The 27,861-nt window shown below is 45.0% G+C and overlaps 1 protein-coding gene across 10 annotated transcripts in view; it reads right to left on the bottom strand.

Annotated features, from left to right (window-relative positions):
• Nucleotides 1-27,635, bottom strand: part of TNRC6C (trinucleotide repeat containing adaptor 6C) — an 80,853-nt gene extending 53,218 nt beyond the window's left edge. For 8 of the 10 annotated variants that reach the window (XM_085522765.1, XM_015879952.3, XM_015879954.3 and 5 more), the window contains exons 1-3: nucleotides 26,655-27,635; nucleotides 13,704-13,803; nucleotides 13,083-13,104 (exon numbers count right to left, since the gene is read on the bottom strand). In XM_085522765.1, the coding sequence (XP_085378891.1) occupies nucleotides 13,083-13,104; nucleotides 13,704-13,766 (85 nt within the window). In that variant the 5' untranslated portion in view covers nucleotides 13,767-13,803; nucleotides 26,655-27,635. Of the gene's footprint in view, nucleotides 1-12,688; nucleotides 12,762-13,082; nucleotides 13,105-13,703; nucleotides 13,804-26,654 lie in introns of those variants that run through there. The other 2 variants (XM_015879959.3, XM_085522770.1) reach the window with 2 other exon arrangements.
• Between the last annotated feature and the right edge of the window lie 226 nt (nucleotides 27,636-27,861).

Raw genomic sequence — 27,861 nt, 5'->3', positions numbered from 1 at the left:
CCAGGGAGAAACAACATGAAGGTGATGAGATTGCTGAGGGACAGGATCAGAATTCTGATAAACTGTCGAGAAACCAAAGATAAACTGGAGAAGTGCTATGAAGGAAAGCAGCCACAACTCAGTAAGGAAAGCCACGTAATCAGGCAGGAAGATTTAAATGCACAACAGCAGACAGCTGACCCATAGCAGATCTGCAGAAAAATACATTCGGGCAGATCACAAACTAAAGTGAAGTTAAAAGGTCATGCTTGTATGAAAACAAGCGTTGTAACTGAATAAATACCAAGCTACGAGGCTCAAAGTAAGCCTTCCACATTTGTCTTGCATGTTACAGCCTTCACTAAGCACTGCCAGTACTCACTGTCAACCATCTGCAATCAAAGGAGAGCTCCGACACCTGGAAGTAGCACAAAGAAACAGCCTGAAACCTGGAGACACCGACTGCCGTGGCACAGGGCAGCTGCTCAGCCCAGCAGACTCTGTGCACACACTGCAAAGAATAAATACAGCAGAAGAAATAACTTGTTTCATCACATGGTGAATAGGACAAGACTTGCTGGGTTTCAATAGCAGCCGCAAAGACTAAGGTTTACATTTCTAACAATAAGGATCACTAAGGACTACCTGCAGGCTTGCAGGTGTGGTGATCTTGGCTCAGAGCAGCGGGATGGAACAGATGACCTTCCAAGAACCTACAATTCACAAGTACCATGGAGCTCCAAATCCAGTTCTCCCATCTTCCTCAGTCACAATGAAGTCACAGCACCGCCTGCAGGTTCTGTAAGTTTCCACTACATTTAAGACCTGTTCCTTATTCTTCAGCCCCACCTGTCTGGGTCCAATGTGCTTTGTACCTGAAGAGTTTCAAACTATCATTACTGAACAGTGGCTAATCCCCCACCCCACCACAGCTTGGTTTGCCTTCCCTTCATAAGCCCAACACAGACCACGCAACACTGAGCCCTATTCCTACTCTACTAATAGGATGCTGCGTTCACATCCTTGCAAACCTCTGCACTCCAATACCAAACTCCATTCCACTTCCTTAATCAGCACCTACACGCTTTGCTTTCCTATCAGTACGCAGAGCCTGCCAAATATTTCTCTCAAGAAAAACATACAAAATCTTTTTTGTTACGAGATGTCTATTTCTTAAAGCTTTTATTTCCAACCCCACTCTACCCTGTTCTGGTTTGGTTGTGCATGCAGCACTCCTGTGAAGAATACTTAACATTTGAAGAGCTCCCAAGATTTTCCTTACTGCTTTCCTCCATGTTAGCACTGATTACAATTTTAATTTTAAATTCGCAATTAATTAGCCGTGCCATTAAAAGTGGTACAGCTAATTAGGTAGATGCATTGGCACCAACAATAGATTGATAATCCAAAGCAAATACAATGCTATTTAGCAACAGATTCTTTCACTGCAAGACAAACCCTCGAGTGTTTATTATAGGCTCTGAGTGCACACGCATGGTTTACCATGGCCTGGCTGATGAATGGATATTGGATCATATACATCAGGCCTCAAATTTACAAGTCCAAGTCATGAATCAAAACCGAGTAATGGAACAGTTAAAATTATCACAGCTACATTTCTTCAGGATGTGAACTGATAACAGATGGTAACTTTCAAGGCTTAACACTTCGTCTGCTTTCTTTCAAACAATATTTCTCCAATTTGCAGACGACGTTAAGCAGTATTTATGGATTCACATAACTCCAATTCCGGTATCTATCGTGTCCATCTCTCTAACATTCTTGAATTTGTTCACTGGAAAGCAAAGACAAATCACTACATAGATGCACGGTGCCAGAAGTTGCTCCCCCATGTTGCTATTCACCCCAAAGAGCAAAGCCCCAGCACAGACATGCTTCATTCAGCATGCACTGATCTGGAATTCAGACTCCTGTAAACCCAACACCCACCTGGAGGGCAGCACCATGTACACCCTGCTCCCTCACCAACACGCTGACATTACAAAGCCAGCTCATCTACCTGGCTCTGTCAATCTACCCCATCCATCTATGGCAGTCATAGCCAGCAATCAGCTCAGAGCCGAATGACACAGTGTTAACCCCACTGCAAGTGCTACTGGGAGAATCCCAACCTCCTAACAACAGATTAAACAGATCCATAGAGAGCTGCATAAGAATTCTGGGCAGAAGCAGGAACTCAATCTTTCAATTTTAAGCTGTGTGCATTTAATCTTATTAAACAACCTTTTACACACAGTTTCCATACTTAAAGGATTTTTTAAAAGCAAATTTACAGAAGGTGCAAAGTCATCACACCAGCAGCATTCCTCCTTAATTCAATCACAGCCACTCCCAGACCAAATGGTAAGTATTCTTTGCAGAATAAATCTGCCCATGTTTGTACAAATAGATAACTATGGCCATTGACAGTAATTGGTATATTTGTAAGTAATTAACACAGCTGGAATTATCTCCAAGTTGATCAGTTTACTGCACACAAGAGCCTAAAAATTCATTTCCATCTACATAACCCATAACCAAGACCTGAGTCCTGTTCAAAGCCACACAGAAAGCAGTACAACGTGGTGGGCTGCCCACTGCAGCTTCATATATAGCTTGTGTAACCAAGTAAGCTAAGGCAAAAGTCTTCTCAACAACTCTGCGCCTTTGAATGCAATTAATTAATTGCATTAAATTAATTAATGCAATTAAATAAAATGACATTTGATTTGGATGCCCATGCTGCATCACAAAGGCTGGGTATGTCACCCATGTTACCCATACACAGAAACATCTATCAAATCTCTTGTATCTTACATAGCACAGACCCACCATATGCATGCACACACCTTTGTCCTGCAAACTAGAAATATCACTTCTCCAATGACTTCTACTGTAGAGGCTGGAAGCACGAGGCAGGAGCTGCACTGGCATTGAGCTCTTTTTAGACATATCCATGTAGGCAGTTATCAACAGCTGCAGATCAGGTATCTGCAGGATGAGAGTTCAGCATGGTCAGGACATGACGTGTCCTTTTTATTGACACTGGCTGCGCTGCTGAAATCATGGGACTCTGCACACATGTCAGCCTGACTGTGTAAACACAAAGCTTTGGCTCTGCTGTCATGGACATTTATGGTACCAAGTAAATATCTTAAGAGCAATACTAAAATAAGTAACAAACTGGTGGGCGAGAGCAATGTTTTAAATAAACCAGTAAAAAGACTCTGTAAGTTTAATATAACCCTTTAAGTCCATGTTCTATCACAAGAGAAGGCTTAAGAGTATGCTCATCCTGCAGCCCTATAGACAGCCTGGACCACCCAAACCATCACAGCACTGCAGGGCTGCTCTGAGCCACGGGCATCTTCACCCAAGGACTGTGTGCAGCCAACTCAATGTAAGACCAAACTGACAGATACATACTTGACAAAACATCGTGGATTTTATGGCTAGAGAAACATCTGAGGTTCCTTATCTTCTTTTGGATGCATTCCCCAATATTGGAAATGGAAGAGGTCCTGGGGAATAGCCTTTCTTGTGGCTTCCCCAAGTAAACAGATGAAAACAACCTGGACCCAAAAATGATTCCTTAGTCAGATAAGCCCAATTAAAGCATGCTCTAAAGGAAAAAAATCAAACACTGCTGAAGTCAGATTTCCAGCATACAAGACAAGACATACAAGATATATATATACAAGAATATAGTGGGCATGAATTATGCAACTCAATTAGGTGTGATACCCCCCCTTTCTAATCTAAACACGATTCCAAGTATGCAACTGTGAGCCTCCTAAAGGCAGCCCTGCAATGGGAAACGTTCTGTTCAGAACTAAGGGCTCACCCACCTGATTGGAGCCGTACAGCTCAGAACCCAGAGCAGACCCCGTGCTGATGCTGCTCAAGCTGAACAGGCCTTTTGCATCTTTCCAGGGCCATTGTGCATTAAACTCATGTAAGAAAAACCAGGATTTAAGTTACCGAAGAACAAACAGTCATTCCAGCAGTTTTCAGACCACCTTTTTCCACCCAGGAAAATGCCCTAAATAAAAGCCAACCGAGTTCTGATTGGGATTCTGCAGTCATTTTACAGCAGCCAAGACGATGCCAAAAAAAGCTCAGTTCAATTTGTTGAACACAGCAAGACAGAAAACCTCCTTTGTGAGAAGGCTGCAGCAGGGCCGGTAATGACCGGGTATTCCCAAGGAAGCTTTTCAGTCCTTGCAATGCAACTTGGGCATCTCTAAAGATGTAAAGCAGCCGAGTTCACTGAAAGGACCACGAGCAGAAGGAAGCAGGGAGCAGTGCTGGTCCATCTGGCAGTGTTTACCTCCCATAGCAGCGGTGTCACTGCACAAAGTGCTGCGTTGGCTGGGGCAGATGACAGCTCGGGTGATGGGGCTGTCACCATAGCAACTTTCAGCAAGAACTCACAATGCACCCAAACGAACTTGGAGCTAAATTAACTTATTGCATGTCACCAGTGAGAAATGACTGTTCAGAGGTAATTTTCTGTACTAATATGTAATAGAGTTAACTCTCTAAATTGAATTAAATTAATTAAATGCCACTCCCAGTAAATCAGATTCTATTACACGAATGTTAAAAGAAATTAAAGATGTTTTAATAAAGATTACTAATAATATCTTTATATTATTACTTCAATTCAAATTTTGTGTTCGGTTTATTTTAGGCACACGTCTTCCACTCTGCAGGAAGGAATACCTCATTACTCTGCATACACTGCACATATTTATTTGCAGGTAGACAGATGTGGCCAAAGGAAACCACAGCAGCATTGTAAGGGCTGCTCACCAGTGAAATGCTGCTCGGTTTAACATATGAAAGCCCAAAGATTTTCTTTGCACACACTTTGATGATGTCAGTAACTCTGGACCATTTCCCAAGTCTTCTAAGATTGTGCCCAGCTTCCAGCAGAGGAAGAGGAAAATCCCAGAGCTGCCTAAGCAGGCTGAAAATAACAACTTCATAATGGCTTTATAGAGCTACCTAACATAGTAACTTTGGGTTTTAATATACTATTTCTTTCACATCAGGGCAGGACGATGCACCTAAGCTGCCTCCATTGTCCAGTGCCAATATGGGCAGGCTAATGGCACTGCATCACCCTGACTTCACCCACAGCTTATATTAAACTCACCCAACACTTCAGGCCCACGTGGACCCTACCTCACACTGATCATCCCCTGGAGCTACCACTCAGCACTGAGATGAGGTGGTGACAGCAGATGGAGCACACAGCCACCACTGGGGTGACAGCAGCACCAGCTGTGGGTGATCCACAGGAAGAATATGGTGCCAAATACACGGTGTATATTAAAACATGTTCTGAATCATAGCTGAAAAACAGCCCTGACATCAAGTGAGCAAAGCACAGGTGCAGTAACGCAGTGAGGATGTGATGGACTGGAATGTTGTAACCTTCAGCTGCATAGATCCCAGCCAGCAGTAAGATGAGATTGTGGTTTTAAGTCTTCATTGCTATTATATACCTGATTACTCAGAAATCCTATGGTTGAATTAGGTATTTTTTAAGTCCTCGTAGCCATAAGAAGTTATCAAATAATAAAGTCTTCCCACTCAAAAACATATTTTAGTATTCAAGAACTAATCTGAAGAAATACTGCAAAATTTCCTTTTCCCTCTTTATCCAGAAACTTCCTCCTGTAAAGAGCCACTGGTGGGTGCCAGCCAGGAAGGAGTGGGGTCTGCCTCACACCTACACAGAAAGGATCTGCAGGGGATGCAGGGTCAGCCTCACACCTCCTGCACCACCAGGAGGTTTTCTCATCTTTTGCCAATCCGATGCAAACAACCGCAGTGGAAACTGGTGAGGAGTTAAAGCAAATGTTGTATCTAAATGTCCTCCAGAGGACTCCCAGCAGAGAGAAAATGGTTAGTGAATGAAAAGGAGAAAAGGGGAAAGGAGAGTTGGAAGAAATGCTGCTCGGTCAATTCAAGGTGCTTGTGGCATTGGAGAAGAGCCCATCTGAAACTGGGAAGCTCCTTAAAGAGAGCTGGATTCAGAGAGAGATAAACGAGCTAAGAGAACCAAACTGAAAGAACCCAGCAGCACTGCTATGAACAGATTACAGAGCTGTACACTGGACTCAGCCTGAAAGACAGAAAAAAGCCTCACACTGCACTTCCAGCAGTAAAATCATACAGGTTAACTCAAAACATGACTTAATAATCATCACATTGCTAGAAGGATTTCTACAGGAGAAAAACAAACTACAGTCTGAAAACAGCAGCACGAAGTCAGACAGAAGGAGCTGTTAAGTACAGAAGAGGATCCACAAAGGGCTGCTGCAGAGAAGGGCAGCTCTCCGCATACCAGGCAAAATCTGACAAGAATGGGCTTAAATTACAGGCTGAGTAGGAGACTGCTCTGCAACAACAAACCAAATGTCTTTCAAGAACATCTGTTGGATCTGTCTGATAGCTCGGAGACGGACACGACCATCTCTTCTTGTTAGCCAAAAGGGCTACGTGCAACGCCCTGAGCACAGAACTTCAGAGCAGCATTCAGAGCTTTTAAAGGAGTTGAAAACTTGTTGATTCTGGAGCTCAGTAACTTGTCAGCTTCACATCACACGTCCTGGAGAGGCCAAAGGTCTGGCTCCATGAAGACTGCTGGAAAAACAGACAGCAAAGCAGCCAAACACAAAGTGATGCCAGAAGTGCTAAGGGCATCCTGATGCAGGAGGGGGATCTTCGGGAAGCTCTATGTGACAGAGAATGACTACTGCCAACAAGGGAAGAGGACATCAAGAGGCTGAGCTGCACCTCGGGTTCAGATGTTCCTCTTGGGCAAACAGCAATGGATGCTGACGTGCCCTGGGCAGCTTCAAAGTGCCAGAAGCATTCGGTGTAGCTGTTAAATGCACGTCCCACAACTCAGCTTTGCGTGAGACATTGCAGCCAGACCACAAAAGCTGGGGCAGGATGCTTACAAAGAACATTACCTTCTGTCCTGGTGATCCTGGCCCTGCAATCAGCCCTGTGAGTAACGATCCTTAGGAAGCAAACACACTGCACTGCCTGAACCAGGTCAGGAAGAACCAGAAGGATCGGTCAGCTGCACGCTGTGATCACAGCCATGGTGCTTCCCAGCAGCTAAGAGCAAGTTAGTTAATTCACACTGCAGAATTTGCTGTTGTTAAGTATGGGCTACCAACTTTAACAACTCAGGAAAAGCATTAAAATAATCTTACAAAGGAAGTCAGGAGGCTGAACAGATTCTCAAAGCAGAGGAATTCCAACAGCAGCCAGAAGAACATAAAGCCCCTCGAGCAAAGACTCCAAACCATGTCAAAGCATCAGTACACTCATTTCCTTTGTTTCCCCAAAATAACACTCTGCAGAATCTGTAGAGTACCTGAGGAATGTGCAGAGTGTCACAGCACACAGCTGCTGGCATCTATTGCAAGTAATGGGTCAAGCAATGCTACAAAGCTGGCACGCACCTCACACCAGCCCAGCATCCTATGCTGCAAACCAAGCCAACATTTGTCCCTTGCCCAGTGAACCTCACCTTCAAGCTTATGGTTTGCAGATCTTACAGATATTTACATGCAATACAAGCCTCCTGCAGGCAGAAACACAATAAGCTACCAACAGAGAGCACTCATCACACGGCAGGTAAAAGAAAGCTGAGAGCTTCTAACAGAGATGGCATTACAGCACAAGTGTCTCCCATAAAAGAATGACAGTCCTTATAAGTCCTTATAAGACAGTCCTTAAGTTAGGCAAAAACATACATGTTAGGCTTGCAACTAACAACCAACTTCAGTTCTGAATGTAAAGGAGAACTAAAGGAACTGGTTTGCTGTGCATAACGCCATGTGCAACAAAACCAACCTGCTGGTTGGATTCAGCTCTGAGCTGAGGGTTCCAATCCATCCTTCTCAGCACATACAGAACACAGTGGTGGCAAGGAAATCCTTCTCTGGTCTGTAGTATGACAGCATCCATCTCAGGTGGACAGGAAATATCAGACAATACTCTATTTCTAACTGGCAAACTAACAGGACACATGGTACCATCCAAACTGCTGTGACACCAGAAGAGGCAACAGTTCAACCACTTCACAGTCCGCATGTTTAAATACACTGCGTCAGGCAATGCCTGTTACTGAGAAAGAGGCCTATTGCTGAGTATGAAAGCACACACTGTGGGCAGATAAATAACCATAAAACAGCGTGCAGTTTGATCTTAACAGCCACTATTATCATTGTGTAGCTGTGCTAGAATTTATATGCTATAATATACAGTTGTCAACAGCTGTATTGGCGGTTGTTGTGGATCCAGAATGCAAGTTGGGGGTTTTATCTGAGAGCCATCAGCACTGAGGGGCACCTGGAGGGCTAGAAAAGCCAAACTGGTGTTATCTCATTTGTTCTTATTCTCTTTATAGAGAGCTCTTGTAGAGATAATGTCAGGACGTATTTATTAGACAGTGGACAATGTAAAGAGATATCTGATAAAAGCATGCAGTCTTCCTGCCTTCAAACAGGGCAACATTTAGAGCATCTGACAAATACTTCTCATTGTTTCTAGTATTGGATAGCTCATGTTTTCACCCTGCTTTGAAAATAAACCCACTGTGAGCTGCTACCATCCTAAATCTGGTAAGCCCAGATCACTTCCTAATTGAGGAGACTGAACAAGGCAAGCCACGTGGAAGAGCAGAGCAATATTCTCCCTGCATTTACAAGTACACGTCTAAACTTCCATGATGGGCAGCTACTGCAAACTGTCACTAAGAGGTACGTGAAAGGAACAAAGAGGAACTCAAAAACCTTAACAGGGCACAGAGGGAACAGAACCAGAGAGACCTGCATGAAAAGCAGCATCTCCGTGCAAAGAAGTTGAAGCATTTTTCTACTTCTTTAAGGATCAGCTGCCCTCTAAACCCTGCTCAGGGCAGGAGCACATTAAGAATACTGTTTCTGTTCTATTTTCAGATAATCCTGGAGTCAGATGTTTGTGTGTGGTGTTGTGTCGGTGGCTTTGTTTGTTTTAAGACAAATATTTTTAATCAACAATAAGAAAACCCCATCTACAGTGCTTGTTTTGATGCCTAATTATCTGAAAACATTCATCTAAAAGCTGAAGTCTACAGCTTCATAAGAACTATGGGAGACTTCAATCTTCAAAGCAAGCAGCAGTCCCCACTTGCAGAGCTCAGGACACCCAGCTACCCTCTCTTTTTTCTCCTCCACTTCAAAATGAGATGGTTGAATTAAAGATACTCATAACGTTGCCTACACACGTGAGAACTAAAGGCAAATTAAGTAGCACTGAGCTGCTGTCACTAGAAACTCCAGTTGGGTTGTCACAGCCATCCCACGTTCAACAGCAAACAGGAAAGCAAAGTTTCTCTACCAGTTATAACTCATCTGTCTGGGCTCACCATCTTCCACACACATATTTCTCCTCTAGAAACAGCCTGGGGGAGCAGAAAGCTCCAGAAGCAGATACCAAGCAGAGGGGAATGATGCTTACCTTGGGATCTGCCATACCACTCCATCACAGGGCAGTGCTGACAGGCTGCTGAGTCCCACATTCACTGCAGCTGTTCCAGCCATTGTAACCTTGCTTCACCCCTCACACAGAGAGGGGTTTTTCTTATTGGAAAGCCTATATCCCTTTTCCTGGTCAGGTGCCAGGAATTAACGGCCCTGCACACATCATGAAGTCAAAGGGACAGATTGGCCCCCTATGCTTTACAGCGAAGGAAACAATGTTTTGCAGACTCCTTCTCCTAATCAAAGGGTTAGGAAAGAATGTTTTATGGCCAATTAAAAATGGCAAACTGTTAACTCTTTTCACATGTGGAGAGGAGACTCAATGCTTACCTTCATAGTGGGTGATGTTGGAGAACTGGGTAGATACACTGCAAGGGTGGGTGCTTCGGTAACACAGTATTATTATCACTTCAGCTACTTTATACCTTGCACCTGAGCTTCAGTTTAAACAAAGCACATGGAATACAGCTGGAATGGGAGCAGAGCAGCCAAAGACAGGGACCTGGGCACCTCTGTGCTGCCTAAATCTGCAGTGAAACAGCTGGACAAACAGCAGCAGCAAAATACCTTCACCTCATAGCATTTGTCACAAGCACAGCTCTCTGCAGCAAGTCCCCTGTAGTTATGAAGTAACAGCCATTTACTGCAGTGGGAACTCCGTACTGTACAGCACCAAACTCCTACTGGTAGTTACAGCTAAATGCCTTCATTACAAAGGCCTTTATACATAAAAGTTTCTTCATCAAGCCCATAGAAAACAGCAAGTTTACCCATCTGAAATAAACACTAATAAGGTGTGTTCAATGGTCCTGCCCTCAAAAAATTACCATCAAGCAGTAACATGGGAGCACAGCATGCAATGGGAACGTGTTCATTTCCCACCTCATCTAATTCCACAGCGCTCCTCTCCAGCTTAACAGGAAGGCTAATTTGTTTTCAAGTAATTGAGAAACAGCTCCTTATCAGTTCTTCAGATGTTTTTTTTCCTTCCTTTCACACATAGCCTAGAACTGCTGCCAACAGCCTAAGAGAAAACACCAAACAATGCTGCAGGAAAAAAAAAAACGTCAAAAACTGAAGAAGCTGCTAAGTAGACAACACTCAAAAGAGCTGGTTCTTCATTTAAACAACAATAATCTGTTGGAATAGATTGCAATGTGAGGGAGCATTTCCTACCCCTGCATCAGTGACTTCAGAAGCAGCCACATGCCTTCCCTCTATTGGTGGAAGCACGTGTTTATTTTGGAAGGGTTTGTGCTGCACACACAAATGCAAACACATCCAGGCTGCTCCGAGCTGACAGCACGCCATGCTCACACCCACAGGAAACCTCTTTCCTCCTCTCTTTCCTGAGGCCTCACCAGAGACCAAACACGCAACAGCTTCCAACGAGCCACAACCACACACGTGGAGCTAAGAATTAATTGCTGCATGGAACAGCATCCCCCTGTTTTTTGACTACGCTAAGAAAAAGCAAGCAATGAAATATTAATAACAATTTTAGAAGCTTCTTTCTCACAGCATAAGTTTCCAGTATGCAATAAGCCAATAAGAAAAGAAATCCTCCACTGCTCCAGTCCCGCAGCTTCTCCCATTCCAGTTACTTCCAAGAACTGCCTCTTCTCCTTCACAAATACAGCCAGGAGCTAATAAGAAACAGCATAAACACGTTGTCCCAACCAGCTGAAAAACAGAAACTGAAAACTGCTCCCTATGCTTCCTCTGACTGAGTGATTTTCTTCAGCCTTCTCCTATAGATCCCAAGTGGTGGGAGAGAACCTCCCACTGCCACAGCCACCCACAGCTGCACAACGCAGCCATGCCTGCACCAACACAAGCAATTTCTATGCTCCCCTGCCAAGCTGGCACAGTCTGATACAGCTCCACAGCCAGGCTGGTCTCAGTCTCAAAGATCACAGCAGAGAAAGTAACACCCATGCTGCAAGCAGCTCTACTATGTCACACCTTACCTACCCCAAATGCGGATGCAATAATGCTTTGCAGAAGGCTCAGCCCCCACTTGGCTTTAATCTTTGATTTAAAACACCCTGTATGTGCAATAACTACTGCAGGCAGCTCACCCAGCTATAGTGTCATTCTGCCTTTACAATTCATGTAATTGCTTTGTCCTGGATATGAAATAAACTAATTTGGTGTTAATCCCTGTGTCGCCTTTAGCTCTAGTAGCTGTTGTCATTCAACCCCGGATACAAAATAAAGTATGGGCACCAAAGAGACAAAGATAAGGGACAAGGACCATTAACTCAGAAGTGTTCCTGAGAAAAACTGGGATCCCTATCACCATCCTTTTAAAACCTTCGGTTACACTTGATAGTGTTGAACCAATATGAAGTTATCACAGCGAAGAGCCACACAGGAAAGGAGATGGCACTGTGGCTCCGTGCTATCAGGAATCAAGGCCCATTAATTATGTAAAAAGGAACACAATTAGTTACTCTGACAACAAAAACATCTGCTATTGAGATATGATATTAAAGCCATTGCAGCACTGAATCGTTTTCACACAGAAATGAGCTGACAAAATATATTACATATCTTGTAAACTAAACTACTTCTTAGATAGAAATCGTACCTTAATTACACAGTATTAATTAGACTTTTCTCACATGCTTCAGATTCTGAGAGGTCACAGCTATTGCTATCCTCCTTAGTGCTGTGAACCAATAACATCTCACAGGGCAGATGCACACAGTTCAGATCGAAGCTTTCTGATTTCACACATTTCTCATGGGCAAAAATAAATGGAGGTTGGAGGGGGGGGAAAAAAACTGTTCTGATCAATTATTTGTCAGTTTCCCCATCGTGTACTTAGGAGGCTGTTTTTCAGAATTCAGTATTGCTGAAGAGAGAATTAATTTCTGCTATATAAATACATAAAAAGTGTTTGAAACATAAGTTGTTTTGTCAATCCCATATGCTAGACTTGGCTCTTTTCTAATTCCCAGCCTTTGGAATTTGAGAAGCTGTACTTGCCAGTCTGCCACCTAATTACACAGCAATAAACGTGCATTAACTAGTTCAGCACCGAGCTACAGCCCTGCCTGCTGCGTGGTGACAAACAACCCGAAGCACAGAGCAGATGGCAAAAGGCAGCAGCTGCAGCAGAGAGGCAGCACACCTGTCTCACTCCTCACCTTTGCTAAGGCCATGGCTTCACCACCATCTCCTCCATGCAGGGCACCAATCCAGCACTAAAGAGGGCTCTGCTTCTCCCTGCTGCTGCCTCCAGCACCCTGCAAACCAACCCACTTACCAAAAAGAAAACCCCAGAAAGAACGAAAGCAGGCGGTGATGGTGGCTGTTCCAGTTATTTCATCCATGCATTCCAATAAAAAAGGAGCCATGTGACACCCAGCAAAGTAAAAACCTACTGAGAATCCAACATGAACAGTCAGCTCCTGCACCAAGGCTTAAGGAACACAACTAATGAGATACTCCCTCCTCATTAGAAAGGAACATAAAGAACAAAACACACACTTTTAAACAGACTTGTAACATGGTTCACAAAATGAATAAACATGGATTTACCTTTGGTTTTTTGTTCAGCAGCCTGAAAGAAGAACAGAACAGACAAAAAAAAAACACAAATCAACTTCTTGTCAATATTCAAAGGGATATCTAATAATTGAGCTGCAATCCTGACCTTTTGCAGGTGATGCTTACATAAAGTGGGTGTTAATGATAGGAACGTTTTGATTTAATTTTACATGTAAGGAACGTCAGAACAGCCATCTTTGTCTGACAACAGCCCAAAGCTGCTGCCTAACAACAGTAAGAAGCACAACAAGCAGGGTGACCCCCAGCCCTCACCCAGCCTTCCACCACCTGAGGCTCAGAGAGTCCTGAACCAACCTGCTCTATGTGACAGCCAGAGAATTCCATTCCATGGATTTGCCCAGTGTCTCTTGTGAAGCCCCAAACTTTTTGCATGCAGCACTGGAAGCAGCTACCACCACCCATGGATGGCCAACAAGCTCAAGGCTTGCTAATGAACTGTCACAACTGCTCTCACTGAGCCTTCCTGACACACCATGATCTCACTTAGAGCCAATGGGGCTGCTCACTTGTGAATTATTCCAAGTGAAGCTTACAGAGCTATGCCCGTATGACACAAATGTGAATATATCAGTAAAGAAAAAATAAGCAAACCTTTTTCTGAGCACCTTCCTTCTTTTTCTTTTCTTCCTGCTTTTTCTTTTTCTTTTCTTCCATCAAATGTTCCTCTTCTTGTGTTTCTTCTTCTTTCTCCCTGAGAGAATAAAAGGGTGGAGAGAGCTTTTCAGTAAGATCAACTTTAGCTGGGAAGGCAAATAGTCCATACTAATGTTGTTAGCTTTCTAATTCTCATGTCTAAAAAGGGCTGTTTCTCATGCTGGAAAGAAAACGTTACAAAAAGGGGAAAAAAGCTGTTCAAACCAAAACCAGCAACAACTAAAACAGCAAGGAAAGGAAACTCTGAAATAACAGAGCTAGAACCCCCCTCTTCCATCACTACTTAATGCTGCAGTGCTGTATGGAAAGAAGACTTAAAGCTAGGGGAAAAAAAAGAACCAGGCCAACTAATTAGTGCTGACTTCCTAAAGCTGTGATTCACAATGTACCTTAAGGATTATGCATGAGTACATTGCTTTCTAAGTATTTTATTTTGTTCTTTCTGATCAAACGCTCGTTTTCCTCAGCTGCATTCATTTTGTTCTCTAGGAAAAAAAAAACAAAAAAAAAACAACCATAAAACGAAGTCTGGATTAATCCAAATTATCCTATTTTCTGTTTATCCTATCAATTCTAGCTAAAGGATTCACATGACTATAAAACACCACTTCTCCACAGGCACCTTGCTTAAAGATGCCAACTGCAGCCAAACAGGAAGTCATCCCAAACCAAGGACATGCACCTAAACCTCCCCTCCTTCTGTGCTCTCTTTGTCCATCACTGCACTGAACAGCCCTAACAAGGAATCCCCCGCAACGCCCTGCCAAGCAAATACCAACAAGCAGTAAATGAATTATTTGCAGTAACTGTTTTATCTTCCTTGTCAGCTCTTCAGAGCCTGATCATTTATCAGCCTTACAGATCTTCTGAAAAGACTCCATTTCTGATCGGCTGAAACTATTGCTGCTATTATTGGATTAGAGCTTCTGAGGCATGATTTGATTTTCGGCTTTTCCAGCTGCCTAACAATACAGGCTGTGGCCACCATAGGTATGTAATGCTTGCAGAGCCCCCAACACCTGAAAGCAGCTTTCCTCTCCCTGTTACCCAAACAGCGAGCATCCCAGTGCCAACTCACAGCTCTAAATGCACATCAGTGCCCTTTTGCACACAGCAGGGTACTCCAAGTATTCACATAGAGTATGGCCATAGCAGAGCACAGCAGTGAGGTCAGCACAGCTGGAGGCAGGACCTGAAGCACTACAACCACGTCCCATGCTATCACACAATGCCCACACAGCTCCCCATATTCACACCAGTTCCCAAGGGCCACGTTCCAAACACTGCACCGTAAACCCAAGCTTAAGGAACTGCAGATAGGAATCTGCACAGCACGTTTAGCACCGCATCAGAGATGGGTACTTGAAATGGCAGCTTTAAACAGACTCTTGTAGGACTTAGCAAAAAGTGATGACTTACACTGCCAAAAGAAACAGAGTCGAAACCGTAATAGCTGTGACTTTCTTCCTGTTGGCTCAGTAGAACAGAAGTCCCCTGGATTTCAGGGACTACAAAGCAGCTGCATCCACTCCCTGCACTTCCAGCGCTTCCTAACGAAGTCCTACCACACTCTACAAAGCCCAAACCTCCAAGTGATCAGTGCCAAGCTGCCAGGCTGTTAGCAAGGGAAGTTCCAGCCCTTCCCCTGTGTTAAAGCAGGTGACTGAAGCAAGCCAGAGCAAGTGGGAAATAGCTTGGTCTCCTCCTGCCATTCCCCTCCCTTCCACCCCAATACACCATACCAGAGGATGTTCCAAATCAAAGCACAGCAAACACGCTGCTCCATTAAGAACGTGGTGTATTTTACTACCGTGTTATCCCATCAATTACAACATAAGAGGCAGAAGTGCCACTCCTAGCAGAAACCTGGGTTGTTTTATTTCATTTCCGAGTTTAAAATGGCCTCAAATTAACTCAGAAAACGATACTATAATTTTTAATGGAGTTCAATTTTCAGAACTGATTTACATAATGACACTTCTGAATACATATGCTTTAAATATGCTTAAAATAGAAATAAAGCTCCAAGTGGTCTCTCGGATGGCAACACTCGCTGTCACTTCTAGGCAGAAATTAGTCATCTCAGAGCAAAACAACAGGAAAATAATACAAACATTGCTATATAAAGTTTGGTTACAGTGCCAAAAGCCATGTGTTGCAGTCTGACCTCCCAAGTGACGATTCAAGGAAGGATGCTAAAGAATAAAAGAATACAAAGCTCACGATTTAAATATCTTAGGATATGTCTAAAAACAACATCTGAGCCTAAATCCAGGCTTCCAGCAAAGCACTCAAGCTGAGGAGGTTCCCCTGCACTGGGAAGGTGAGATGACAACTCACTGTCAGTACAGCCTGGAGGTCCTATGTTTGCCCTCTGCAGTCAATGCCCATTACAGAAAGCCTTATTTTTCCCTTAAAATAACAAAAAAGGAAACCAATTTAGGTTGATTTTCTTTCTTAAACCCAATGAAAACAGTTTTCTAGTTAGCATCAGACACTGGATCAGTTTCACATCTGAAAGCACAGCTGGCGGTCCGTATTGCACCAATGTGACATCCTTAACGGGACTCTGCAAGAAGCCTTTTGGGAATACAGCATTCTGATGCAAACCTCGAGAGCTGATCCTTGTCATTATATGTAAGCTTATACCCATCCTGTGCCTCATCCAGAAGCACTGCAATGGCCAGACATGGGACAGAGGCACATCCCTGTGACACCACTCCAATCTAAAGGGTTTGGACAGCACGGACATGAAACACAGAATAACCACTTAGAAGGTTCTTTAAGATCTGGTTCCAAATGGCAGCAATGAAATAAGAGGAAGAATACATAAAATCAAAAGCAACAAGAACTGGAAAGGCAACCTGCAACCAATTCAGGACAAGTGAGAAGTGCTGCTGAAGAATTAAAGAGCTGTTTCTTAGAAGTGACAGATCCAAAAGAGAACACAGACACCCCAACCCAGAGGAGGAATGCTGCCAGAGGCCCCATGCCACCAGCAGCCCCTGGTTTAAAAGGGATAAACCAGGGCTCCTCATCATCCCCTTGTTCATGCTGCTTCCTCCCTCATCCTTGCTCTGCCCAGCCCTCTGTGACCTGTCTGCAGCTGACCCTGGCAGAAGGCAAAGAGCTGGCAAGAGCTTAACCAGCAGCAAGGTACCAATGCTCAGTCATTACATCAAGAAGAGTCATACCAGTCCCTAATGATCAGCTGGCCATAAAGGGCTGCTGAACACAGCCCCAAACAAGGATCCCATAGCGTAGTCCTTCAGTTCCTGCACCCCGATGATCCTGGGGAGACAACCCAGCTTCTTAAGTGAGCTCCCGTGGACTGGCAGAAGGTAGAACTACAAAGAACAGCTTTAAGAGAGATCTGAAGGCTTTCCCACTCTCTGGGCCTGATGTAACTTACCACAGCCCAACTGCATCCAAGTCATCCCTGACTACCTAAAATAATCTGCAGGAGACGGGTAGCACCCCAGAAGACTTGTAAAGAGTCAAAGATTGCACCTACAACTTAAAAGGGGAAGGGAAAAAAGCCATCACTAACAGCTAACAAAGATTTATGAAGAAAAGCTACATCAAATCAGCCTGTTGTTTTCCCCATGGCATAGCTACAGGCATTTTTTAACATGGAAGAAAGGAGATGCAACAGAAGTAATTTCTTGACTTCTCAAGCCAGATGTAAAGCTTTTGTTAATAAAAACACTGTGCTTTAGTCATATTCTAAGAGCAGGGAAACACAAGCTGAGTGACACTATGGCACAGTCAGCAATTCCCCTTCCAAGCAGGCAGAGATCCCATGGATTTTGTTGCAGTACATCACACACGTCCAGCAGCATTCAGTGCTTCTATTAATCGCTTCACAGCTGGAATAACGTGTGCACTGAGCTTCCAGAACATGTCAAGTCATGAGGCTGCAAAACATGGCTAGACTGAACTCAGGAGAAACAGATACACCTGGGATGTGGTATGAATAACAGCAGAGTGCAATTCAGCAACAGCACAGGGTAACACGTTCAGCAGGAATTAACTGGGAAACCACCCTGAGCTACACCACTGAGGACAAGGTAAGCTGATCAATGTGTTTTATGCATAGGTGTGATTGTGCAGCTTGAAACTAAACCTTGTAATTTGAAAGACTGGGTGCAAAATGTGTCTCTGCAGGGAATCGTAAATGAAGCTTGAGGAACATTTGTTTGACCTCAATTTATGATTTATTAATCCCATGCTTTGGGGCTTCTGACTGTCAAATTACGTCCCTGTCCTGCATTTGTCACTACTTAGTACATAATTTGACTTGACAGGATTTCTCCCTTCATGTGAAACATCAAAATATCATTCTCTGCTAACTGTGGGTCTGGTGCTTTGGTTTTCCCAGTATCTGGTCAACCAATCTCGAAGCATGCAAGATAAAACTGATCAGTACTAAAACAGGACCCTGACTTCTGAAGCCACAGAAACCCCGTCAAGAACCCTGTACATAAATAAACCACTAAGACAGCCCTTGGTCTTCCTTGGACTGCACTGTGCAGTTTCATCTCTAAGGCATCTTGGGGTGCATTTGGTTTTGTCTGTTGATGTGTGTGCAGGGTACTGGTGGATATCTCCAGGTCTCTGATGCTCTCTGGACCCTCCTCCACAGCTGCCAATAATTGTGAAGGATTACACCTGATTCCCACAGCCCCCACTTTGGGCTTTCTTGAAATCACAGCCCACTTTACTAAAAAGGCAAGACATGCACATACAACTGAATTCACTGCTGAAATTGGAGCACAAGCAGAATGGAGCTGCCATTTAAAGACAACAAACACTACAGGTTTAGCTGAGAATAGGATGTGAAAAGCATCGTATTCAATTAAAATACTTACTGAAGCTATGGGAGATACAGGTTACCCCAGAGACTGAGTTAATAATCCTGCTCTTAGATCCCTTACAATAGAAATCCCATCATCAGGTGGAACAAAGACAAAGAATTCTTGCCTAAGACAACTCAACCTCCAGCAGCTGGTGTCTCCAGCAGTGCCATTTTGGATCATTGGTTAAAGAGCATCTCTATTATGACAGCACCTCGAGGACAGTGCCAAGTGCTATTTACTGCAGGACCCAGGCTGGCCTTTCAGTTTCCAGTTCACTCAACAATAACTTCTCATGACCCTACTTCATACACACATAATAATATAAGCAACCACCACAGCAAATTAAATTAGAATAAAAATAACGTGGACTCAAAAGAAATTATTAATTCAATTGAAGATTAAAAACAAAGCAATAAAACAAACAAACCACGGAGCAGCTCGGCCTTGTTTTAGCTTCTACTAAACCAGCACAGGGGAAATCTCAAACTGAAAGGCTTTCCTGACCAAGAATGCAGACTGACCACAAAGCACAGGTCAGATGCCTGAGGTCTGACCACGCATCAGCGCTGCTCAGTCCCAGTGCACAGCTGTGGGCTTTGGGGTTTTGCTTTCCATCTACAGGCTGCCTTTCTCAAGGATCATTGCCAGAGTCCTAATGAGAATGTTCCAACTGACGTGTTAGGTCTTTATTACTGAGTATTGCAAAGCAATGCTGGTAGAGTTGTACAGCAAAACCGTGGGTGCAGAGGACATGGCAGCCATACATCCATCCAGAACTGAAAAGGCTCATTCACGTTGCATTCACCACCCAAAGCAAGCAATCAGCAGCTGAAAACAGGTTAGGAACAGCTCCCCTTGCCCAGAAAACAAGAGAAACTCATTTCTTAAAACAATAAGCTCCAGACTGAGCAGTGAGGTTGACTAGATTTAGCCTCACAGAGCTGCCTCCCAGCCAGGCCTGCTGGAAACAGCACACAATGCAGAACAGCTTTGCAATCCAGCAGCAGAGCAGCATGTGCTCATCTCTTCTAGGCACTATGTTTGTCTTCTGCAAACACCTGAGAAGAGCAGAGCTCTGTGACAAGAGACAAAGCCCCCAGAGCAGCCAGCTGCTCAAATAAACATCACCCATCAACTGACCAAGCAGCAGTGGCAACCCCTGGACAAGCTGCTGCTCAGATGTTTGGCAGGACCTGAAGAACACATCAGAGCAGTGAACTTCCAGCCCAGCACACACGGACACAGCTGAGGAGGTGGTCAGGGAATGGAACAGGAGCAGCAGCTCTTTTGCTCCGGGCTCTCTGTGTTGATCTCTCCCATAGAAAGGCTGGAGCAGCCAGGCAGCACATCACTGCATCACCAGGCTCTGATGACAGTGAAGGGGACAATATGCAGTCAGAAAGAACACAGCCTCTATACAGGACTCCTTCACACAAACACAGCTAAAAGAAATGACAGGTACACCTGCACAGCTAACACATGCATTATTTTGCCCTTAAGGTTTCCAATGCCCTCAGCTCTCCTTTCCCCCTTTCCATCAGAGCCACACAGCAGCACTCAGCTATGTAGCCATGCCACCTGACTCAGCTGTTGCCCATCTGTGATCCCCAGAGGCCCTTTCCACTCCTATGACATTAAAACCACTGTACAGATGAGCCACAGGAGCCTACAGAAGGCAGATCTGTGTGATGGCATCCTGCACATCTACCTTACCCATCTGAAGGAAGAGCCAGAGCTGGTACATGGCACCAGGACACCAGGCAGGGCTGGGACAGACGTGATGGGGCACCAAGGACAGGGCCTCAAGATCTAAAGTTCAGAAATAAACTATTCCATCCTTCATGCAATAGGGCTCCAAATGGTACAACACAGCTCAGGGATCACCAGCACAAGATGAGATTAAAAGGGGAAAGCAGGCACCAAGAGCAGCCCTTCTTGTAGAAGCTGGGAGGGAAGCAAGACTAAAGGGAACATGAAGACGCAGCTACATGTTCTCATAACGTATTTATTCCTTTAAAAAGACTACACAAGTCCTTAATTTCCTCCTTCTGCATTTTCAAACTTGTTGGGAGAGCTCATTGAACATTCAAGTTGTTGTCTCCGAGTTTTCCAAATACCATTCTATTTAAAGGCACTGTGAATAGGGAATTCAATTTATCAAGTGAATGAAAGAAGAATTCTTAGCAGGAACCCTGGTGAGCTAATCAAGAGTCACAATAAAATGTCAGGGGTCCTGGAATTCTCTGCAGGAGGTTAACACCAAATCTGATCTGAGCAAAGGAAGACAAAACATACTGCAGACTAATGAACTGTGCTCAAAAACTGCAAAGATGGGGAAGTTTAAACACAAATGAAAAAAAGAAATTACTTGTTTTGTATTAATACATCCCCAACGTTTAACTACAAAAATCAAAACATCGCCCTCCGTCACTATTTCACTCAACTTCAATACATTTTGAATCCATTTAGTTGCTGTTCCACTGCATCTTCTGTTGCAGCACGTTGCTGAACAAGTAACCCACCTTCCCATTAGGTTTAGAGGTTCTCTGTTCCACCACTTTCCATAATAAAAGCATCCAGACACCAACTCCTGCCAACAATAAATCTATCGAGTACTCAATTCACAGCTGAACTCGGCATTTTTATTATATATTGGAATATCAGATCCATCAGCAGAATGGATTATCACCATATTTCAACCCAGCAAATGAAAGACCTCTCCATGAAGGAACCAAACCGCTTCCAGTTGCAGTAAACACCACTTTGGAAATCAATTTATAGTGAATCACCATCTCTGCAATGACCATTTCATGCCTTCAGTTAGTCCATAAAATAGCCCAAGGGAACAAACATACTCAGAAATTCATCAGTTGCTCCAAAAGTAACGCTCCCTATTTATTTCCTTGGAAACTACAACAGATCCAAAGAGCATGAGAGCATTATTTGGTAGGGCAGACTCTCAGCTACTACTTTGCAACACCATCAGCTACGCACTTACACCAGCAATGCCACACTTAGGGGAGGTGACCACTGCTGCTGTCACCACTGCCAAAATGGATCACTATGCCTCCCTGTGCTCACACCCACTGCCTGGCCTCCATAAGCATTCAGCAAGCTCAATGGCAGCAAATGCCATTTTTTTCCTTCATAGAGATATTCAGTTCCACGTGTTTGCTTCACGTGCTTCCATGTTGGATGTCAGACTGCTCCTCTGCATTCTACAAAACATAACAGGTTAGCGGTGGGAAGATTCAACCTCTGCTGCCATATCACCAACATGTGCTTCCAGCAGCTGGGCCAACATCATACAGCAGGAGGCATTACTTTCAGAGCAGCCCTCCCACACTCCAAAGGTCTGCATAATATCTGTGCAGAAGATGCAGACAGAAGTCCATAAGGATGAGTTCCTTCTCGTCTAGATGTTGATGGAGGGGATAATTCGAAAAGCAATGTGTTCTTGGTGACCAGTGAGATGAGACTTTGATTGTTGATTTTAAAAGCAAAGGACTTTAAAAAGCTTGAGCAGAAGATTAACTGCTGGAGAAGTGAGCTCTATCATACTTTCACTGAGCTCTATTGAGTCCCACTGAACATCTTTTACTCTCTAAGTCTTTTCTTGACTGCAGCAATCACGGACCAGATTTAGTTCTACAACTGGATTGGACACCCACACTTAATGATCAGTGTACTACTAAATATTCAGTACCATTTAAACTGCCCTGAGTAAGCTCTTCTCCTGTACCACAACACACTATAGTTTTTAAATGGCTTGGGAAGTCAAACCTCTTCATTACATACAAGCTAACACCACAAACTGAAACCAAACTGTTTCGTAAGCAGGAAAATGAAGAGGTAACATTACAGGTAGATGTGATGAGCACTCTAAGGCCAGTAGGTTATTTTGAATTAACAGGAAATTATTGCAGCATCACATATTAGAACATTGCATGAGACAGAGCCGAGAAGGACTGGACAAGCAGATATGCAGCATCTTTCATTTTGCAGCTTGGGTAGAAAAGAAGCTGTTGAGTGAAACAATTTATTTTCAGAGCTGAAAATAGGGCCAAATCTAAACTGTGCCTCCTGGAAGCAATTCTCTATGTTAGGAAAGCTTGTAACTAGTTAAAAATACTGAGAGAAGAGGAAAGTTGAGACCTGCAGGTGGAAAGGTAGAAGGCATCCTGCAGCCTGGCCTTGCCAATGCACTGCACCTGCAGTGTTACAAAGCTTTCCATCACTTCCTAAAACCTGCTACCAACATCTACAAAGTTTCTCTTCCAAACATATCCTGAGCTCTACCAGGAACATGACAAGCAATACCAAAAACCTTCCCCGGTTTTCTGTCAATGGCACAGGAATGGAGCACAGCAAAATGGCAGACAGCACTGACCCATTCATGTAGCTGCTCTTAGCACTGCTGAGCTGCTCCCTGTTCCTATAGTGGTTTGCACTGAAGCACAGAGCTGCTGCTCTGCTGCCTATCAATATCCACTGTTTAAAAACACCACCCCGTCAGCATCTGAAATTAGCATCAGCCATAGAAACCTACTGGGATTTTGAGGAGCTAAGAGCCCCAGACAGACCACGCACACAGCATCAGGCTGAGCTTAAAATAGAGCAGGCAGTTTGAACTCATTATTGATATACGCACACGCTGACCACACAGAGCAGCATCCAGGCCACGGCCAGCACTACACACAGCCCCAGACAAGAGCTCTGCCTCCCTGCTGCTTCTGCAAGGAAATCCTGCAACAGCAGCACTGCTGAGAAAAGCATAAACTTCCTGCAAAAACAGACGGGCTTAATATAGGAAGGGGAAAAGGAACTAAGGGAAATTCAGGATAGCTCTGCCTGCAGAAGATGCCCGTGGGCACAACATTAAGCACTTCACAGCCCAAGGTGTTTTTTTCCCCCTTGGGTTGAGGGCTCTCTCTTCCTCCAGCTGGTAGTCGCATGATAACTATTTTGAGACCTATAAGCATATTTTTATCTGGGGCTTAATTACACAAAGGGATGCCAAGCGACTTGACGAGTCTATCTGTGTCCTAAATGAAACACAAGTCTCCAGCAATTCAGCGCTTACCGCTAAGAAAGCGAACACACACACAGCCATGGGATAAACATCAGCTATTTTAATACAAAGCAAAAAGAAACCGTACCCATCTCAGAGAACGGCCTGGGTTAAAAAGGACCGTAATGATCATTTAATTTCAAGCCCCTGCTATGTGTAGGGTCACCAACCACCAGACCAGGCTGCCCAGAACCACATCCAGCCTGGCCTTGAATGCCTGCAGGGATGGGGCATCCACTACAGTGGGTTCTCATTGGTGAGCATCTGAAATAGAATCTCCTGATCAACATCCAAGTCGATGCGAATGTAGTTCTCAGTTCCTTAAACGAAGGTGCATTTCAGAAGCAAACTGCAGAGAGCTGTTTATTACAAACGACTTCCACCTCCACAGCCCTCAAAGGCAAACCGTAAGGTCTAGCTTTGCACACAGCAATCTGGGCAGCCAGCCATAAACAAGCACTGCAGCAGCACAGATAACTGTTCTCGCTCTCGAGCCATCCTTGGCTGTAAACCCATGGGGAAGACATCCAGAACGCAGCCCTCGCCTCCACCAAAGCTTCCAATGTTTGATGAGCTTGAATTGCAACTACAGTTGGGGTTACAGCAATGAGAAATTACGCTGCTGGTTCACATCCAGAGCTAAGAGCACAACCAACTGCCTGCTGCTCTGAAGGGGAGACTTAAAGCACATCGAGCCGTTCACACAGAGGTCTGCATTGAAACTCAGTGCCCCTCCATGAAGAAAGTGATGTCACATTTCAGGAAGAGACAAAAGAATCAGCAGGGCATTTTAAACTGCCGCTGCACTCTCAGCAAGCGATACCATCTCTGATAGCATCTTAAGCAGTGCAGGAGAAGGCAGTTTGTTACTACGACCAAACTAGTGCAGGAGACATTAAAATGCATTAGTGCCAAAGCAGGAAACTGCACACCAATGAGGTTTCACAAAGCACAGTTAGAACTGTTCATTGGAATCCAAGTTAATCACAATAAAGCAGTGATAACGTAAGCAAAGGTATATCCACAACATCCAGTAATTAAGATGTAAAACTAAGCCGTGCCTTTGGTAGACATATCTCATGAATAGCCCAGAATCCCAAAGCAAGATCAAATAATACCTCAGTTCCTCTGCTCTCACACATTAAGAACCAGCTTTCATTGCACCACCAGCATTTACCAGCTAAGAGACTGTGCAAAACGCATAGATCATTTAACAACGCAATTTATTGTCACTCCTGGATCACCTTCCCATTCAATAAAGTGTTTATTTCTCTTCTAAACACTATTTGCTGGGGCTGATATCTTCATAACACAGCTGAACACCTCGAGCCGTTATCACCACAAGGCATCAGCTGATGCTAAATTGGCTCGACTGCAGCGTCACAGGCATTTAAGAGGTTTCCTTATCGTTCATCTTTAATACCAAAGGATCGACGGGCTCCTACCTGCAGCTTCAAGGCCAAAGGGAAACCTTCTAATGGTATTAACCATTATCTTGTCATCTGAATTTTAAACAATTAAAACAATAGCCCTTGTGTTGCACATCTCCACTGCAAGCAAAGATGATAAACGCTTTGAACGTGAAAAGTGAGCTATTAAGTCTCACACAGAGCGATGGTTATTGAACAAAACAAGCAACGTGAATTCTACCATCAAGCTGCCGTACCTTCCAACAGCAGCAGCACCTTAAGAGACGAGCAACAGTGTGCTTTGCTTTGCAAAGGTTTGGGTATTTCATTTTTCAGGCTGCAGCTCTGGTAGCCGATACTATCCAGCAATTCTTTCCAAATGAAAGGCTCTTTTTTGACTAAAGCAAAGGATGGCTCCACCCCTGACCTCCTCCTTCAGCTTGTTTTGGAAAGAGGCCAGATGACAGCATTTGGAAAAGCGCTTGTTTATCTCGGCAGGGCCAGCTGCTTAGAGGAAATGGATGCAAGTTAACATCTTATCCGTTCCCACATTGGTTAAGTCTTAGCAGCTCAAACCGAAACCAAACCCTTCTTTGCTGGGGGGGTTTAATAACAAACGGCCATTAAAAGAGAAGAGCTGTGCAAATCCCGAGCGGGACGAAGAGTCCTTTCTGAATGAAGGGAACCAAAAGTATAAATAAAAGCTTTTCCTTCTTAGACATTACGCTTTCTGTAAGGTTAATGCTAACCAGCAGTCTGAGATAGGGGAAGATCTTATTGCTTGGCAAAGCCTTCAGCCTAACCCCGGTTCGCTGTTACTGTTTGGCAAAGTATGGAACTTAGAAGCGCTTATGTGCCCAATTATGCTTAGGAAATGTCAAAGTCTTACAAGGCCCAAATATAAAAGGATAGGAGTGCTTCCTTTAAGCAGAAACAAAAGACAGATGGAAGTCAGGAACTTGTTTCATTAAGAAGAAAGACTCAACGTGGAAAAGAACCCTAAAATGAAGGCAGCCAGCATGTTTTGCATCCACCATTCCATCCGGGCAGCACATACACACGGGATCCGAGGATCCGAGGAGGAGCCCGTGTGTGTGCGCAGCTCCGCGATACCCGGGGGCTGCAGCACAACGTTACGCGGGGTGCGTGAATCCGGCCCTACGCGCTTGGCGTAACCCCACCGAGGCTCACGGCTGCGGGGAGGGAAGGAGGGAGGGAGGGAGAAGTCTGCAGCAGAAAAGCCATGACGTAATAAGGATTACGGCTAAATTTAAACAGGCCGTGCTGCTGCGGGACGAGCAGGGGGTCGAGCAGCCAAAAAGTACGGCTAGTAACGCATATAGAGCAAGTCATTGCGCTCTGAGTGCGTGCAGCTCAGCAATTCATCCTCACAACCAGCCCTGCAATGCATTAGGGCATCCAACCTTCAATACAAGCCAAGCGACAACCGCAACCCCTGGGGGATCCATCACCTCCCCCGAGCCCCGCACACAGCACCGCACTCAGAGCGTGTCCCCCCCTCGTGTCCCGCACAGCCCGGCGTTCTCACCTTGTGTCCTGCTCTGTGCGGGGCTCTTTGGCAGCTTTCGGGTCGGTGTCGCAGGGATGTCGCCTAACGGAGGGGTCTCACAGACGTTTTCCTTCCTTAGGTTGCGGGTTGTGTTGGTGGCGGTTGATTTTCTTTCTTCCCCCCCCCCACCCCCCCTTTTTATTTTTAACCTCTCCCTCCCCCTTTCTCTCTTTCCGTTAATTGTACCCGTAATTTCACGAATCGATGCGAGAAAAAAATTAAAAAAAAAAAAAAGAAAAAAAATCTCAACGCGGCCAAAAAAAAAATAAAAATAGTAATAATAATTCTTTAAAAATTAAAGTTTCTTGTCGTCGTTTTGTCTATAAACCCTCCAAAGGGGATAAACGGCACAGAGGAGGAGATGGAGGCGAACACACGGAGCGCTGCGGATCCCGGCGCGGCTCAGTCCGTGCTTAACGCACCACGGTCCGCGTTGCAAACAAGATCCGAACCGGGTCGGGACGGGCTCTGCCGCTTCCCGGTAGGTTCAGTCCGAGTAAAGGAGCATCTGAGGGAGGTGAAAAAGTGCAAATAAAAACAGGACAGAATCAAATCAGCCAAATAAAGCACGGTCCCGTAAAGGAACACCCCCCCCTTAGTAACAACAGCGCCCTCCCGGGACGATCCGCACCGCAGGAAGCAGCGGGAGGGGAAGGATCCGGCCGAGTCCCTCCGGTTGGGGGTAAGGAATGAAGGGGGGAACGCAGCGGAGATGCCCCCGGGGCGGGGGGTTCGTGCAGCGGGTTGGGGGCCGCTCTCCGCCGCTCGCTCTCGGTGTCCGCTCAGTGCTGCTGAGCCGGGCCCCCGCTGCTCCTCCGCGCCGCCGATTCGGACGCCTCCACCTCCACCACCACCACCGCTGCTTCTGCCACCACCACCACCGTCGTCGTAGTCGTTATCGCCACCGCCGCCGTTCTCGGTAGCACAGCTGCTGCCGCCGCGGCCATTTTGTTGCTAACTGACAAGAACCGAGCCGGGCAGCGCGTACAGCGAGGGGAGGCTCCGCCGCCCGCCCCGCCCAGCGCCCAGCTCAAACAGGAAGTGCGCCGCCCTACAACACAACACCCCCACCCTACAACGGGCCGCCATGCTCCGCCCCCCTCATGTCAGGTGACAGGGGGAGCCCCCGCCATATGGAAATGAGAGAGGGTGGACTCGGACCAACCCCCCCCCCCCCATCATCATC

The sequence above is a fragment of the Coturnix japonica genome, chromosome 23 (genome assembly GCF_054131305.1).
Source record: "Coturnix japonica strain WE chromosome 23, WE-NBRP24, whole genome shotgun sequence".
NCBI lineage: Eukaryota > Metazoa > Chordata > Aves > Galliformes > Phasianidae > Coturnix > Coturnix japonica.
This window is presented reverse-complemented; position numbering and strand designations above follow the sequence as displayed.